The sequence below is a fragment of the Pelodiscus sinensis genome, chromosome 3, assembly GCF_052426305.1.
Source record: "Pelodiscus sinensis isolate ZL-2025 chromosome 3, ASM5242630v1, whole genome shotgun sequence".
Lineage (NCBI taxonomy): Eukaryota > Metazoa > Chordata > Testudines > Trionychidae > Pelodiscus > Pelodiscus sinensis.
The window spans coordinates 16,721,228-16,740,211 of record NC_143054.1 but is presented as its reverse complement, the minus strand read 5'-3'; the positions used below and the strand labels follow the sequence as shown (position 1 = coordinate 16,740,211).

General features: G+C 43.7%; 1 protein-coding gene across 2 annotated transcripts in view; it reads right to left on the bottom strand.

The window, feature by feature from the left end:
- Positions 1-18,984, bottom strand: part of ATAD2B (ATPase family AAA domain containing 2B) — a 157,387-nt gene that overhangs the window by 118,407 nt on the left and 19,996 nt on the right. For both annotated transcript variants that reach the window (XM_075923418.2, XM_075923419.2), the window contains exons 3-6: positions 18,478-18,524; positions 11,293-11,446; positions 2,782-2,884; positions 2,134-2,242 (exon numbers count right to left, since the gene is read on the bottom strand). In XM_075923418.2, coding sequence (XP_075779533.2) covers positions 2,134-2,242; positions 2,782-2,884; positions 11,293-11,446; positions 18,478-18,524 — 413 coding nt within the window. The remainder of the gene's footprint in view (positions 1-2,133; positions 2,243-2,781; positions 2,885-11,292; positions 11,447-18,477; positions 18,525-18,984) is intronic.

The following is an 18,984-nucleotide window of genomic DNA, read 5'->3' as shown; positions in this document are numbered from 1 at the left end:
CACTTTGAAATGCCTGAGAGCTGCCACTGGGGACTCTTGTACATTTCAAAGCTGGCATTCGGGTGCAGCCTGGGGTCAGCAGGACTTCCCACTGGTCCCGGGCTGCATGTGGAGTTCTGCATTCTTCCTCTGAAATGTACAAGAGTGCCAAGAGGGGTTCTTGTACATTTCAGAGGAGGAATGCAGAAGTGCCTATTGACTAATAAATTAACTGCTAGTTAACATCCCTATTTCAAACTGCAGTTTGCTCCTGAGGCAAGATGACAACTAGCAGTGAGTCATTGAGGCAAGATGGTATAGGGGAGTTGGGATTCCCTGGGAGGAGAGGACCCCACAGCGTGAGGGCACTGCTGTGAGGTAATATCATGAGGAAAGGAGCACAATGGCCAGGAGGGACATGGAGCCTGAAGTAACAAAGACTATAGGTAACTGAAGTTGAGGGTAAACCAAGGGCACCCCAGAGTGGGAAGAACCAATTCTTGGAGAGACCAGCAGGATACGCTGCATCAGTGAGTGCTCAAATCCTTACAGACTATTATAAGAGAACAGCGATGAATTGCTCTCCATGCCCATGCAGCAATCTGCAGCAAGGGAAACTTTGAGTAGATATTAGGAAAATCTTTCTAACTATAAAGGTAGCTGCACTCAGGAATAGGCTTTCAAGAAGTGTTGTGAAATCCTCATCACTGGAGATTTTAAAGAACACACTTAAACATGTGTCATCAATTATCTAGGATTACTTGGTCCTGCATCAGCATAGGAAGCTGATCTTAATGACCTCTCTATATCACTCTGGCCTTATAATTCTATGATTTCTAATACCTAGAATACATTCGCTCTTCTCTTCATTCCCCAAATTCCTTTGATAACCAAAATAAATCAAATATTTGATAAAATGCTAAAATAATTACAACTTTAAAATTTGCAGCCTAACTCCTATTAAAAGCTCTTTGACAGAAACCTAAACACATACACTAAAGATATTCCCTGGATGTTCCACTATTATAACAATATTATTTAAATCACCTCCTTGAGTTTCAGAATTCACACCCCACTGTGATTTATACTAATCAGAATAAATTGTTTCAGTTGTAAGATACAGACAATTTAGTTTAAACTGATCCATATTCATGTAAATTTAACAAACTTTTTTCTTTTAAACAAAGGCTTCAATTCAATTTGTGATCCACTATAAGTCTCAGATCCTTTCCAGCAGCACACTGAAACTTTCAGACACCATAAATCATTGCTAAAGAGCAGAATTTCTTTGAGTATTTCCAATGGCCCTGTTCATCTTTCTACTTAGCAAAAGCAAATTACAGGCAGTCCCCGACTTACGTCGGATCCGCACTTACGAACGGGGCTTTTCTCGCCCCGGAGCTCACTGGCGGTGGGTCGCCTCCCGTGTCCTCCGGGGCAAGAAAAGCTTCTCCCGGTCTCCCTGGTCTGCTGGGGTGGTCCAGCAAAGCCGCTGGACCCCCCCAGCAGACCAGGGACACCCGAGCAAAGCCGCCGCCTGGGCGGCTTTGCTCATTTGCCCGGGAGCAAAGCCGCCCAGGCAGCGGGACCCCCGGGGGCAAAGGAGCAAAGCCACACGGGTGGCGGGGTCCCTCCACCTGTGCGGCTTTGCTCGGGTTTCCCTGGTCTGCTGGGGGAGAGGGGGTGCAGCTAGTGCGCCCCCCCCCCCCCAGCAGACCAGGCTTTTGTTGCGGGACGCCTCGGGTAGAGCAGCTGGGGTGCTGCCGGGTTGGTCCTGTGGGAACCTACCGGGCAGCGTCCCAGCTGTTCTGTCCCAGGCTCCAGATTCAGCAGTTGTTGAAACTGATCAGGCTGATTCCAGGAAGCTGGGGGCAGAGCAACTCTGCCTCCGGCTTCCTGTAGTCAGCCCCTGGTCAGTTTCAGTGGCAGTAGCTGAATCTGGAGCCAGTTCAGACTTACATACAAATTCAACTTAAGAACAAACCAATAGTCCCTATCTTGTACGTAGCCCAGGGACTGCCTGTATTATTATTTGTCAGCAGTACAACCTATTTGTATTAGTACACCAACTATTTAAGCAGTCATTTCTTCTAAACTATACATTTAATTACTGTTTCAAATAAAAACTAATCCATTAATTGATACAATCGATACCTTCTTCTTCCCCTTCAGTGGACACTTCATGATGGTTCTGAATTCCATAGCTATTTCTTCTCAGTGATTTCCGCCTCCTCTTCACTCGGGAATACATGTCCATGTTTTCCTAGAACAAAATGGGCACATTAATCAATACTATTTCTCGTAACCTTCACTGTTAGCCCAAATAGGCATGGTAGCACCTACATAGTGCTTTCCACCTTCCATGTTTCTTACCAGCAAATAACCCTGAAAGGTAAGTTAAGTATTGCCATTTTACAAATGAGGAGGATTGATGAATGACTTTCCAGGGCCTGAGATTATCTCAATGTCAAAGCCCATCTTTAGAACTCAGGTCATCATGGTATTCAGTCCTGTTTTCAGACCAGTAACCATGCTTCGCTTCCATACTACTAGCACAATATGAGAATGTGTCAGTTAATTCTCCATTGACCAAACAGGATGATGTACTAAAACCTTTTAAAAAATTAAATACACCTAGCAAGCATCAGCATTTATTTATTATAGTCAGCATTAATTAGGAGTTGAAAATATGTGTTAGAATTTTAATATACTGCAGGCAACTGACGTATGGAGAGTTATAAAAATATACATATATCAACTGAATGTTACCCTTATCCAAAATCTGACAGATTCTGAACTTACAAATTCTGTGTCAGTCCACATTCGCAGCCGTTCTACTTCTCCAGACCGCCTATTCCGCCTGATGTTAATATTGTCCATTTCTTGTAGTACAGCTTCAGCAGTACTAAATATACACAATATTTAACATAAAGATAAATATTCAGACTTAAAATAAAGAGCTGCAGAAATTTTACAGACAAATAATTTTACGTAACAAACTACAGTATAGTCAATTATAATTCCTTTTAAATCACTCCAAGAATTACAGATGGAATGAAATCTACAGATTAACTAAAATTTGTTTTAAATATCTTCTGCAACTGCTTAAATCCCTCAATTAAACTAAAAAAAGCCAGAGATAATAAAGAAAACTGAAAGAAGAGGATAAAACAAAATGAATTTGCTCATTAATCGATACTATTTCTGATAACCTTCACTGTTAGTCAAAATAGTTATGGTAGCACCTACACAGTGCTTTTCATCTTCCTTTTTCTTTTTTTTTTAAACCAACAAGTGGCACTGAGATGTAAGGTAAGTATTCTCATTTTACAAATGAGGAGAATTGAGGGCTGACTTTCCCAGAGCCAGTGATTGTCAATGTCAAAACCCATCTTTAGAATTCAGGCTAACAGAGTCTGCATGAGAAAAAAAATGATTATTCTATGAGCTTTGATTCAAACTGTAATGCCACTTAATTTCAAGTGTACATTCTTTTTGTCGGTTTTGGGGGTTAATTTTTAAACCTGGTGAACCTGAATGGTATAATTGTGAAAAGTGTCAGACTGAAGCTTTTTTCCCCACATATCTGGTGTGCCTCAATCCTGTAAACGCTATAAAACTTGGCATTTCTGAGAGACAAGTATTAACAAATAGGGATTTTAAGTAACCAAAAATGTGAAATAAAAAAAAAGACACACACAGAACTCCCTATTCATTAATTTGCCTCTGTTGCATCAACTTAATCACTGTATAAATAGATTGCAAGCTGTTCAAGAGAAAGATTTTTACCTTAAATTCATTTAAAATCTTAACACAATGAGAGTGCTAGGGACTGAGCAAGACGGACCAGTTCTCGGGAAGAAGACTAGTCATCCGTCAAGCCCAATCAACCAGCTTTGCGAACAGGGGCTGCTAACAAGGAGTTTTGAGTGGGAGTTTGGAAGGGGAGTGGGAAGGGGGCGAGGTACACTCGCCATTCTTTAAAACCTTTACACTAAACTATAATCAAAACTTCCTGAGCTTAGGCGGGCCTTCAAGGGTTGATTGCACCAGAGGCAAGGCTTTGAGCTGGGCTTAGCCTCGGCCTTATAAAAAAGGCAGCCAAAGCGAACACAGAGAGCAGCAGCCAACAGGCAAGTTTGGCTGGGAAACGTACAAGAGGAGCTCAGGTAAGTGTGGCTTTTGGGGGGCTGTGCTGTGAGCATCAAACTGTTCGTCTGCCTGTGAGCATTTGTTTGACTGTGCTTCGCAGTTTGAAAAGAGCGGCAGTTGGAAAGTTTGAAAAGTGTGATTTGGGAGTGCTTTATTCCAGGTGGGCCTTCAGGGGCTGACTGCATCAGATGCAAGGCTTTCAGCCGGGCCTACCCTCAGCCTTATAAAAAAAGCAGCCAGAACGAACACAGAGAACAGCGAACAGGGAAGCAGCCAACAGGGGAGTTCACCTGGTGGGAGCCCCATAGTATTCGGTGCTCTTTTTCTTGAATTTTTGTTTTCTCTTCTGCCCTTTAAGGAAGCATTTAAAAAACATCTGAGGTATCTCTCAGAAGGAAGGCAAGTATGGATAGCGATAGGTCTGCTGTTGTTACCTGCACAGCATGTGCCATGTTTGTCTTCCTCCTGGAAGATAGTGCAAATGAAATCCCTTCTAAGTGCAAGCTGGTCACCATTTTGGAAGAAAAAAAATTAGAGGACTGAGGCCCAAGTATCAACCCTACGTTCCATCTGAGAGGATGAAGACTTCCTCAATAGAAGGCAGCAGGCTGAGGAGCCAGTGAGGGCAGTACAGAACAAGGAAGAGAACTGGCAGCATGTAACCTCTAGAAGGTGGCGGCTAACTCAGGTATTCCCCATTCCTGTAGAGGGAAGGAACCGCTTTCAGGCTCTCTCCACAGGTACTGCAGTGGAGAATGCTTTGGCAGAGATCTTTCAGGGAAGAAATCAGAAGGGTACACCATCCACTGGAAGGCATGGGATAAGTAGTTCTAGGGATGGGGGTTCCATGACCACCACCCCCAAAAGACGACTATGCGTGGTTGGGGACTCCCTTCTAAGAGGGACTGAGTCATCCATCTGCCATACAAACCTGGAATCTCGAGAAGTGTGCTGCTTACCAGGAGCTCAAATTCAGGATGTAACTGAGACTCTTCCAAAACTGACCAAACCTTTGAATCGCTACCCCTTCTTCGTGTAGAAACTAGCGATACGGCCAAGAATGACCTTGAGCGGGTCACTGCAGATTAGGAAGTGCTGGTAAGAAGGATCAAGGAATTTGAAGCGCAAGTGGTGTTCTCAACCATCCTCCCTGTTGAAGGAAAAGGTCTCATCGAATTGAGGAAGTAAATGCATGGTTGTGCAGGTGGTTTCGGAAAGAGGGCTTTGTTTTCTTCGACCATGGGACTTCGTTCCAGGCACAAGATTTGTTAGGAATAGATGGGATCCACCTAACCAAGACAGGAAAGAGCATCTTCGCGGAAACGCTTGTAAACCTAGTGAAAAAGGCTTTAAACTAGGTTAGTTGGGGGCTGGTGACCAAAGCCCTGAGGTAAGTGATGAAGTCGGATACTGGGAAGAAACACAAGGAGAAATGAGCAACAAAAGAGGACCCCTGATTCAAATGAAGAAGGTAGGGCAATCAACTGGTTCTCTAAGGTATTTGTACACAAATGCAAGATGTCTGGGAAACAAACAGGAAGAATTTCAAGCCCTGGCCCAGTCAAAGAACTATGATTTGATTGGAATAACAGACTTGGTGGGATGACTCGCATGACTGGAGCACTGTCATGGAAGGGTATAAACTGTTCATGAAGAACAGGTGGGGGAGAAAAGAAAGAAGAGTTGCATTGTATGTAAGAGAGCAATATGATTGCTCAGAGCTCCAGTATATAGAGGGAGAAAAGCCTGTTGAGAGTCTATGGGTTAAATTTAGAGGTGGAAGCAACAGGGGTGATGTTGTGGTTGGTGTGTCTGCTATAGACCACCAGATCAGGTGGATGAGGTAGCTGAGGCTTTCTTCAGACAACTGAGAGAATATAAGAACATAAGAACGGCCGTACTGGGTCAGACCAAAGGTCCATCTAGCCCAGTATCCTGTCTACCGACAGTGGCCAGCACCAGGTGCCCCAGAGAGGGTGGACCGAAAACAATGATCAAGCGATTTGTCTCCTGCCATCCCTCTCCAGCCTCTGACAAACAGAGGCCAAGGACACCATTTTATCCCCTGGCTAATAGCCTTTTATGGACCTAACCTCCATGAATTTATCTAGCTTCTCTTTAAACTCTATTATAGTCCTAGCCTTCACAGCCTCCTCTGGCAAGGAGTTCCACAGGTTGACTACACGCTGTGTGAAGAAGAACTTTCTTTTATTAGTTTTAAACCTGCTACCCATTAATTTCATTTGGTGTCCTCTAGTTCTTCTATTATGGGAACTAATAAATAATTTTTCTTTATCAGCCCTCTCCACACCACTCATGATTTTATAGACCTCTATCATATCCCCCCTCAGTCTCCTCTTTTCTAAACTGAAAAGTCCCAGTCGCTTTAACCTCTCCTCATATGGGACCCGTTCCAAACCCCTAATCATTTTAGTTGCCCTTTTCTGAACCCTTTCCAAGGCCAAAATATCTTTTTTGAGGTGAGGAGACCACATCTGTACGCAGTATTCAAGATGTGGGCGTACCGTAGTTTTATACAGGGGCAGTAAGATATTCTGGGTCTTATTTTCTATCCCTTTCCTAATAATTCCTAGCATCCTATTTGCCTTTTTGACCACCGCTGCACTCTGTGTGGAAGTTTTCAGAGAACAGTCCACGATAACTCCAAGATCTCTTTCCTGATTTGTCGTAGCCAAATTAGCCCCCATCATACTGTACGTATAGTTGGGGTTATTTTTCCCGATGTGCATTACTTTACACTTATCCACATTAAATTTCATTTGCCATTTTGTTGCCCAATCACTCAGTTTGGTGAGATCTTCTTGGAGTCCCTTACAGTCTGCTTCTGTCTTGACTATCCTAAACAGTTTGGTATCATCTGCAAACTTTACTACCTCACTGCTTACCCCTTTCTCCAGATCATTTATGAATAAGTTGAAAAGGATTGGTCCCAGGACTGACCCTTGGGGTACACCACTAGTTACCCCTCTCCAATCTGAAAATTTACCATTTATTCCTACCCTTTGTTTCCTGTCTTTTAACCAGTTCTCAATCCAAGAAAGGACCTTCCCTCTTATCCCATGGCCATGTAATTTACACAAGAGCCTTTGGTGAGGGACCTTGTCAAAGGCTTTCTGAAAATCCAAGTATACTATATCTACTGGATCCCCCTTGTCCGCATGTTTGTTAACCCCTTCAAAGAACTCTAACAGATTAGTAAGACAGGATTTCCCTTTACAGAAACCATGTTGACTTTTGTCCAACAAATTATGTTCTTCTACATGCTTCACAATTTTATTCTTTACTATTGTTTCTACTAATTTGCCCGGTACTGAAGTTAGACTTACCGATCTGTAATTGCCAGGATCGCCTCTAGAGCCCTTTTTAAATATTGGTGTCACGTTGGCTACCTTCCAGTCATTAGGTACGGAAGCCGATTTAAAGGATAGGTTACAAACCACAGATAATAGCTCAGCAATTTCCCATTTAAGTTCTTTTAAAACCCTTGGATGAATGCCATCCGGTCCCGGAGATTTGTTAACATTAAGTTATTCAATTTGTTCCAAAACCTCCTCTAATGACACTTCAATCCGGGACAGTTCCTCAGATTCATCACCCACAAAGGACGGTGCAGATTCAGGAATCTCCCCAACATCCTCAGCCGTGAAGACTGAAGCAAAGAAATCATTTAGTTTCTCCGCAATGGCTTTATCGTCCTTGATTGCTCCTTTTATAGCTCGATCATCTAGAGGACCCACAGGTTTTTTAGCAGGCTTCCTGCTTCTAATGTACTTAAAAAACATTTTGTTATTTCTTTTTGAGTTTTTGGCTAGCTGTTCCTCAAAATCTTTTTTTGCTTTTCTTATTACATGTTTACACTTGATTTGACAGTGTTTATGCTCCTTTTTATTTCTCTCACTAGGATTGGACTTCCACTTCTTAAAAGATACCTTTTTGTCCCTCACTGCTTCTTTTACATGATGGTTAAGCCACGGTGCCTCTTTTTTAGGTCTCTTGCTATGTTTTTTAATTTGGGGTATACATTTAAGTTGGGCCTCTATTATGGTGTCTTTAAAAAGTTTCCATGCAGCTTTCAGGGTTTTGGCTCTAGTTACTGTGCCTTTTAATTTCTGTTTAACTAACCTCCTCATTTTTGCATAATTCCCTTTTTTGAAGTTAAATGCCAGGGTGCTGGACTGCTGAGGTGTTCTTCCCACCACAGGAATGTTGAATGTTATTATATTATGATCACTATTCCCAAGCGGTCCTGTAACAGTTATATCCTGGACCTGATCCTGCACTCCACTCAGGACTAAATCGAGAATTGCCTCTCCCCTTGTGGGTTCCTGCACTAGCTGCTCCAAGAAGCAGTCATTTAAGCCATTGAGAAATTCATCTCCACTTCTCTTCCTGAGGTGACACATATCCAGTCAATATGGGGGTAATTAAAATCCCCCATTATTATAGAGTTCTTTACTTTCGTAGCCTCTCTAATCTCCCTCAGCATTTCTATGTCAGTATCGCTGTCCTGGTCAGGTGGTCGGTAATATATCCCTACTGCTAATTTCTTATTATTGGAGCATGGAATTTCTATCCATAGCGATTCTATTGAACATGTTGATTCACTTAATATTTTTATTTCATTTGATTCTACATTATCTTTCACATACAGTGCCACTCCGCCACCCACCCGGCCTGCTCTATCCTTTCTATATATTTTATATCCCGGTATGATTGTGGAACCAGATCACAGGCCCTGGTTCTTCTGGGGGACTTTATTCATCTTGACATCTGTTGGGAGACCAATTCAGCGGTACATAGACAATTCAGGAAGTTTTTAAAGAATGCTGAAGATAACTTCTTGGTACAAGTGCTGAAGGAACCGACCAGGGGCCATGGTCAGCTTGACCTGCTGCTCACAAACAGGGAACTGATGGGCAGGATTCCCTGGGATGCTTACATGAAGGGGAAAGGAGTCCAGGAGAGCTGGCAGTATTTAAAGAAGCCTTATTAAAGGCACAGGAAGAAACCAAATATGGTAGGCGACATCCAAGGACATCCTTGGTGAGCTTAAACACAAAAAGAAAGCTTACAAGAAGTGGAAACTTGGACAGATGACTAAGGAGGAGTATAAATATATTGCTCAAGAATGCAGGGGAGTTATCAGGAAGGCAAAAGCGCAATTGGAATTGCAGCTAGCAAGGGATGTGAAGTGCAACAATAAAGGCTTCTACAGGCATGTTAGCAATAAGAGGGTGATCAGAGAGGGTGTGGGGCCCTTACTGGATGAGGGAGGTAACCTAGGGTGTGTCTAAACTACATGGCTCCGTTAATGGAGCCATGTAGATTAGGTTGATCGGGAGAGGGAAATGAAGCCGCGATTTAAATAATCGCGGCTTCATTTAAATTTAAATGGCTGCTGCGCTGAGCCGACAAACAGCTGATCAGCTGTTTATCGGCTCCGCGCGCTAGTCTGGACGCTCCTGCGCCGACCTGAAAGCCCTTTATCGACCTCCCCGTTATGCCTCGTAGGATGAGGTTTACCGGGGAGGTCGATAAAGGGCTTTCATGTCTATAGGGGAGCGTCCAGACTGCCCCGATCTGCCGACAAACAGCTGATCGGCAGAGTGGGGCAGCCATTTAAATTTAAATGAAGCCGCGATTATTTAAATCGTGGCTTCATTTCCCTTTGCCGAACAAACAAATCTACATGGCTCCGTCGACGGAGCCATGTAGTCTAGACGTACCTCTAGTGACAGATGATGTGGGAAAAGCTGAAGTACTCAATGCTTTCTTTGCCTCTGTCTTCACGGACAAGGTCAGCGCCCAGACGAATGCACTAGGCAATGCAGTATGGGAAGGAGGTAGACAGCTCTTGGCGGGGAAAGAACAGGTTAAGAGCTATTTAGAAAAGCTAAACATACACTAATCCATGAGTCTGGATTTAATGCATCCGAGGGTAATAAGGGAGTTGGCAAATGTCATTGCAGAGCCTTTGGCCATTATCTTTGAAAATTCATAGTGATTGGAAGAGATCCCGGATGATTGGAAAAAGGCAAATGTAGTACCCATTTTTAAAAACGGGAAGGACAATCCAGGGAACTACAGACCCATCAGTTTAACCTCAATCCCTAGAAAAATCATGGAGGGGATCCTCAAAGAATCCATTTTGAAGCACTTGGAAGAGGGGAAAGTGATCAGGAATAGTCAACATGAATTCAGGAAGGGGAAGTCATGTGACCAATCTGATTAGTTTCTATGATGAGGTAACTGGCTCTGTGGATATGGGAAAGTCAATGGAGTGATATATTTTGACTTTAGCAAAGCTTTTGATACGGTCTCCCCCAATATTTTTGCCAGCAAGTTAAGGGAGTATGGATTGGATAAATGGACTGTAAGATGGATAGAAAGCTGGCTAGACTGTCAGGCCCAACAGGTAGTGATCAATGGCAGAATGTCACTCAAGGGCTTTTTTCCTTAAATTTATAATCATTATTTCTAAGTATTTCTGATGCACAATAACACTGAGCTAGACAAATTAAAATGCAACCAGGGAAAAATGAACCCAAAAGAAACTTATAAACTGACATCAAGTAGTTACTGAGCACGTTGAAAAAAGCAGTTTCTGTTGAAAATTACAGTTCAACAGAATACATTTTATCAGTAATAAAGATCATGCTTAGTAATTACAGAACAGTTTCATGTTTAAACATCTGCAAACTCAGTATCTCTCAAAAGTAGATATTATACCCATTTTACAGAAGAGAAAGAGAAAGAGAAAAAGAGAAAGAGAGAGAGAAAGAGAGGATGCGTGACTTGCCCAAGGTCACAGAGGAAACCACATTCAAAGCAAGGAATTCCTGGCTCCCATTCATGTGTTCAGATCAACATCCCATGCCTTCCTCTCTGATCAACTTTAGCTGCACTGTAAAGTCAAAAATTGACACCAACTCCATATGGAGTATCTCATTATCAACAAGTAGTAAAGTATCAGATACAAACTTGTTGACATAATTTAGCCATACAAGCAAAAACAACTTAATTTCCAGCCATTATTGATCACTTGTTTAAATGACATTTACACAGAACTGCAATATAGGGCTTTCTATTTTTTTCAAGAAACCATCAAGATGCTTTTGCAATTGAAGTATCCAGACGTACCTGTTTACTAGTTGATCAAATAATAAACTCTGATTCAACGTTTCAAATCTGTTTTTCCTGGACCGACAACTTTTTCTCACTTCTATATCTCCGTTTATGCAAGCATGGTCCCCATCTCCCTTTTTTTCCCCTCGAAGTGAATGGCTTTTGAGAGCTAAGAGAAATGTGTATTACAACTTCAAAATTCAGGAAAACGTTTTTACAAACAAGAATATAATGAACAGATTACTTAGCAAGGATAAGAAACCAAATGATATAAAGTAGCAGAACAGTTCCCCTTAAATATGCATTCTAACATTTATTATAAAAACAGATACCTGTTTTAAATCCCTACCAATGCTATCGGTCTATATCTTAAAAAAAAATTCCTGTGGGATGACAGAGTGATGTCATCACATCACTCTGCATCCCACAGCCCCTCCTCTCACCCTCCCCTCCCTGCTGCTAGCCCAGAACTCGGCCTGTGCTGCCCCAGCCCTTCTCTGCTGGCCAGAGGAGGCTAAGAGAATGCAGCCTGCGCTGCCCTGGGCTAGCTGTGGGGGGAGGGGGCCGAGAGGCTTTTAGTTGAGATTTGAAATGAACTGGAAAATTGCTAAGGTGAAGATTCACAGGAGCACTGCTCCAGATAGCAGCAACTGCAGACATAGAAGGTCTAAAAAATAGCAGTGAAATAGTTTGCCATGCCAGATACGGCTAGATATTACTTAAACAAATGGACTGGATAAATTAAAGAGATCATTTCAAGAAACAGGCCAAAACAAGTCCATAAAAGTAAAATTTGCAATCAAGGATTACACCAATGGCAGGTCTACACTTGTGGCAGGACTCAGAGTGAAATGCACACCAACTAGCTTAGGCAGAAATACCAGTATAAACTGTGAGGCATGGTTTATGCAAGTAGAGTAGAGGTCCACCTGACCCTTAGGCATACACCTTACACGGCTCACTACATGCACAAGCAATGTCTACCCTATCAATTCTCTGATTTTTAGCAGCATAGTGTCCAGATGTTGGATCCTTTCCCTGCTGCAGAGAAAGACTCCAGCTTAGGCTAAGGCCTTATCTACACAGAAAGAAGGTCAAATTTAATAAAGTCAGCTTTCTAGCACCCGATCTTGTAAAGTTGAACATGCACGTTCCCACTATTTGCAATAGTTCGACACAGTGCAACCCCTGTAAGGTGGCTACTGTCAACTTTGACAGTGATGCACTGTGGGTTAGGGATGTAATAGTGTAGTTGAGTAATCAATTAACTGATAAGCAAAAGCTTATAGGTTAATGCTATAGACTACATGCTTCTCTCCGCCCCCCAGTAGTAAATTTTTAGCATGCTGGCCAGCAGCCCAGCTCAATCCTGGCTCATGGCAGATCCGGGACCTATCCCCACTGCAGTTCTGCATTCAAAGTGTATTTAGGAGCCAGGAGGGCAGGCAGTTCTGGGAGCTCAGCCCTGTCTCTGGACAGGCAGACGATCTGCAATGGGAGCTGGTTTTTAAAACGACTCCCCTCGCGGACCAGCTCCCAACTGGCACCCAGCACTGCTGCTTCTAATACAGAGGCAGCAGCTCGGAGTGACAGGGGCCTCCTTCTGAGTGGGGCCGGAGCACACTGACTGCCAGCCCCACTCGCGGGAACTACAGAATAGTTGAGTAATCGATAAGAATTCATGAGGTTAATCGACTATTCAATTAACCGATATTTAACATCTCTAATGTGGGTAGCTATCCCACAGTTCCTGCAACTCCTTTGCATGCTGGAACCAAAACAATGGAGCAGGGGGTTCTGGATCAGTGTCCCATAATGCACATCTCCTCCCTTACCCGTGATTGAAAGGAATTGCAAAAAATCTTTTTGCACCCTTTTTCCCCTCATTACAGATGCCATAGCAGAGTAGGCATGGAACCCATTCAGCAGCAAAGTATTATAGCAAAGTATTATGTCTATCATATTATCTATTGTGTGCCTTATGCTGTAGTATGTCTAGAGTATATCCAGGGCCATGAGCATACACTTCTATGAAGCACCTGAAATAGGCCATCGGCAGATGCCGCCAGCATCCAATCCTACTGATGCAGTGGAATGCCGGTTCTGATGCCATAAGAAAAGCACAGACCGGTGGGACGACATAATTATGCAGCTATGGGGAAATGAGCAGCGGCTACAAAACTTTCACATGCACAAGGCCGCTTTCATAAAACTTTGTAAATTGCTCTCCCCTGCCCTGAAGCGCAGCAGTACCAGAATCAAACCAGCAGTACCAGAATGAGACCAACTCTGATAGTTCTGAAGCAAATGACAAAAACCCAAAGGAAGCTTGCAATACCGAACAGCTATTGGTCAGCTGGAAATCAATTTGGAGTGGGAAAATTTACAGAGGAGTTGCTGTGATCCAAGTAGCCAAGGCAATCAATACCCTTCTGTTACACAGGGTGGTGACGCTGGGAAAAATGCAGGGCATAGTGGATAGCTTTGCCCGGATGAAGTACCCTAACTGCGGTGGGTCAATAGATGGAACGCTCATCCTTATCTTAATACCTGACCAGCTTGCCAAAGAGTACATAAACTGCAAGGGGTACTTTTCATAGGTGTTGTAGACGCTAGTGGATCACAAGGGCCATTTCACCAACATCAACGCGGGATGGTAAGGAAAGGTTCATGACACAGGCATCTTTCTGAAATCCTGTGTCTTCAGAAAGCTGCAGGTTGGATCTTTCTTCCAAGACTGGAAAATTAATATTGGAGGCATTGAAAGGCTAATAATGATCTTTGGCAACCCAGCCTACCCCTTGCTCCCATGGCTCATGAAGCCGTACACAGGCAGCCTGGACCACAGTCAAGAGCTGTTCATTTGCAGGCTGAGCAAATGCAGAATGGTGGTAGAATGTGCTTTTGAACATTTAAAGGGAAGGCTTCAGTTTATTCACTAGCTTAGATTTCAGCAAAAGCAACATTCCCATTGCAGTGGCAGCCTCCTATGTACTCTATAATATCTGTGAAAGTAAGGGGGAAAAGTTTTATGCCAGGATGGGGGTCCTATGCAGAGCACCTAGCCGCTAATTATCAGCAGACACTAGGGTAATAAGGAGAGCACAGCAAGGAGTACTGCAAATCAAAAAGGCTTTGAAAAACAGCTTTATCAACGGCCAGACTGTGATATGAAAGTCATCCCTGATGCTCTTAACGAGGTGCCCTCTGCATTAAGTGTGCTTGCCTGTTAATCCTGTAAACCCCTCCCACACATACACAAGCAATAGAGATACTGTTGGTGAGAAATTGTATGTTTTTATTTAGGGAACAGAAGGAAGCAGAGACAGAAAAAAAAAAAAGAGTTCAGATCTTCGGGAGTAAAAGGGGTGTATTACAATCCCCCTCTTCAGCAATCATATATGTGAGGAGGAAAGCTTTTTTTGCTTCCAGGATGCATCCCTGGGGGTTGAGTGGGAGGCTACCCTTGACTCCCCACCCCATCCACCTCCTCTGTGTTCTAGGACCCTTAGAAGAGGCGGCAATGGAACTTGGTGAGGAGGGAATGTGGGTCTGCATGAGCTAGAGGGGGTGCCTGTGCATCTGGCTGTCCTGGGAGTCCCACCATGCACATCATCATCTCCTCCATCACAGAAAAGACTTTCTCCTGTGTCTTCACTTCGCCTTCCCTGCTCACTATCTTGTCCTCACGCTCTGCTCGCATCTCCTGAAGCAGCATATTTCTCCACTCATTTAAACGCTTACTGTCTAAGTGGGAAGACCACAATCACTCCTTGAATGTGTCAGCCCTGGTATTCTTCATCTTCTGATTTTTGCTAGTCCAAAAGCAGGAAGAGCTGAAACTGGGGGTGTGAAGCAGACTCGTTTCTGCAGCTGCCATAACAAAAAGTGAAGGGCAGACTTCACAGAAGATGAATTGCAGCTCATAAAACTTAATTTCTAAGCATAAAGAAAGGCCTGTCCAAAAACAATGGGGATACTTTATGCTCAAGGCTACAGTTATGCTTTTATGCCTCCACTATGCAGCAGGTAAACCACAAAGATCTTCAGGGAACAGCTGGACTCAGTTTGGTGGCAGCCATAGTAAGAGACAGACTGAGGCTCGAGCCTGAGGGTGGGCAAGGGTCCAGGTATGGCAGCAAAGCAGGACAGGAGCTCATGTTCAGCATCCCCCATTTGCCATGACAGTGCAACTTTCCCTTCCCACTGGAGCCTGTGGGCAGCACAGCGAAGAGGTCCAGGCGTGACAGCAGGGCAGGGTTCACACAGTGACCATGTGTTCCGCACTCCCCGTTTGCCAGGAGAGTACAATTTTCCCTTCTCACAGGAGCCTGCCTGCAAGACTAGGGTTGGAGATGTTGACAGGGCAGGGGTTCATGTGGTGACCATGTGCTCAGCACCCTTTGTTTGCTGGGAAAGTGCAACTTTCCCTTCCCACCGGAGCCTGCAGGCAGGAAGATGTCCGGGCATAGCAGAAGGGCAGGAGCTCAAACAATGCTTTGTTGGGGCTGAACAAATGGAGATTTACTGCTGTGGTATCAGTTTCAATAGCTTCCTCTGCTTCATCCAGGTTGTCTACTGACAACTATTACTGTACTTTGACAATAAACCTGGCTGGGCACCTTCAATCTTTATCTGATTTTGTGGTATTTGGGGGTTCTTTCAGCATCTGCTGTGTTGACTACTTGCACAAAGTCAACACAATGCACAGGACTGAGCACACATGCATGCAGCCGAACGGTTATCATCACTGATGGAACAAAGAATAGGGCTTGTCAGAACACCACATCAGTGAATCCTGTCTACTACAAGGTATCCTACTGTGGAGGATGGAGTAAGGCAGAACTCCCCAGTAACCTTGTGAGAAGGATTAAAGAGTTCTTCTATGAGAGCTTTTGCTTTTTTCTTCTATGAGAGATGTGCAGGGAGGATTTCCGCTCCAGACACGTTAACAAGCTGTTCCAGGGAACCAGTGCTGTGTAGGCAGAGTGGTCACCACAGATCACCTCCAATTGCTCACAGAACTGCCCTCCCCACTATCAGGCCCAGCATCGATATGTCCTGGGAGGAGGTGATTGTCTCCCAAAGTTATAAAAAGGTTACGGCTGTCGGTGAAATCGGATGTACCATTCACCTGCTGACCATTCTCCTTCTCTACATCTTCCTCATCCACACTGTCCTCCATGCTGCTGCCTGAGGCAGCCTGAGGAGCATCTTGGGAGGAATCCATGAACTGGCTTGGGAAACTGGTCAGGTCTCTCCGTAGGATCCCATGCAGCTGCTCATAGAAGTGACATGTTTGGAGCAGTGCCCCAGACCGTGAGTTTGCCCACTTTTCTCTTTTGGTATCTGCCTGTGCTCCTTTATTTCCATGTGGCACTACTGAGTGTCCCTGGTGTATCCTTTTTCCACCATCCCCTTTGTGATCTTGATGAAGATATCAGCATTTCTTTTGCAGCTTCATAGTTCTGCCTGAGTTGATTCTTCTCTCCACACAACAGTGAGGTACAGGGCCTCTTGCATGCTCCATGCTGGTACTCATCTGTGATCCTGGGCATTCATGGTCAGATGTGCTGCCTGCCTGCACTCAGGTCTGCTCACCACACAGGAACTGAAATTCAAATTTTCCAGAGGCTTTTCCTATGCACCTGGAGAACAGCAGAATTGAAAGTCCTGGACAAAGCAGTCTCAGCAGGACACTGTGGGACACCTCCCAAAGGCTAACAATGTCAACTTTCACAGTGCTGCGTGTGGCCCATCCTACATCACCCATGAGATGTACCACGACTCCTTCTGAAAATGAGTACTGAAATCATCTTTGATGGGCCTTAAAGTAGACAGAACAGACTTGGTGGTGTGGACTGATTGTTTAGAGAATTGATTTAATGCAGTTAAGTTCAACCTAAACTCCCAGTGTAGACCAGGCCTAACACTACACATTGCAATGATTATGGATGCAGCCTGCCTTTCACTGCAGCACTTAACTATATGTAACCAACCCGTTGCTGCAAGCAGACACAAGGATGGCCAGAAGATATCAAATGGGAGTTCTGAATAGGGAAGAGAGAGAGAATTATGTCTGAGGAAGTTTCTTGGGCCTACAGATACAATTTTGTCACAGATTCAGGGACTTTTGGGACACCTCCATGATTTCTTCCAGGCACGACTAGAGAAGCTGTCAGCCCCAAAGCCTCCAGTCACTACAGACAACAAGAGGTCAGCCCCAGAGCCACCGAAGGAGTAGCCAGCCCTGAAACAGTGACCCCTCGATCAGCTGACCAACGGCTTGCCTATGGGTCACTGGAACAAAGGCTCTCCATTCCCACAGCAGAAGCTGGGGTGGAGCAGCCTCAGTCAGCCCCTCCCCGCAGTCGCAGTGGCAGGGCTGGATTAGCTGCAAGCTCCAGAAGTGCTATTTGTCCCCATCCTTTAATGCTATAGTGTCCAACATGCTAGCCACTGGCCACCTGTAGCTATTTGACTGGTTAAAAGTGTGGCTAGTTCACAATAGCAGTAGCCACTATAATGACTACTGCTTCAGAACTCATTGGACAGCACAGCTTTAATGGCTATTAGCCAGGATGGATAGGAACAGTATTCCTAGCTTCTGTTTGTCAGAACCTGGAATGGGGAAGTGGAGTGGGATCACTTGATATTTACCTGTTCTGTTCAATCCCTCTGGGGGAACCTAGCATTGGCCACTGTCAGAAGACAGGATACTGGGCTAGATGGACCTTTGGTCTGACCCAGTATGGACGTTCTTAAGTTCTCCTCCTCCTCCCAGGGTATTTTCACTAAAAGTCAGGGGCAAGTCACAGATAGAGACCTGCAAGTCTGCAGATAGCCACTTTATATCCATTGTCCATGATTGCTGATCTGATGTAAATACAAATTTTCCATGCAGGGCTCTAGTTACAGGCTTCCATTAATTTTTGTTATTGCCTACAATCTGTCCCTCATTTTTCCTAAAAATACCCGTGACAGAATCTTAACTGTACTCATGCCCAAAGGGAAGCATCCAATATATTATCTGAAGGAAGCCGAAACAAAACAGTTTCTTGTAAACATAGGGAAAAAACACACTAAGATAGATAGATAGATAGATATATACACACACACACATATATATTTGAGAATTGTTAATATAAAAGTAGTTAAGATTAAATATAGATATAAAATAACCATAAGGAAAACACTCACATAAGCTACGTCCACTTGGTAATGTAGCACCAGCCTGAGACGTTAACCTGGAAAACAATTCTATTAAATATACAAACTATATCAACATTTCATTTATTACATAAAAGCTACAATGCAAGCAACAGTTCCAAAATAGAAATCCCTAAGTATAATATACTAAAAATAATTTAACACATTTGTAAAAATGCTCTCAAGAAATAGGCTTTCATCTTAAGTTGAAACTGAAGTCAGAATTGGCTACTGTCAGAAGACAAGATACTGGGCTAGATGGATCATTGGTCTGACCCAGTAGGGCAATCCTTAGTTTCTTAACATTATATTAATAATTTCATTTTTATACTAAAACAATTTTAACTAATATCACCAAACTGAAAAAATGTATCAATATCAGTTCTGCTAATAGGCTCTCTCATTTCATTTGTCCCCTCCTGTTAAGTAAGCGACAGTCAGATTCCAGAAACAATACTCTTGCTGGTGCCAGTGAGAAGCAAACATCATTTAACTTTT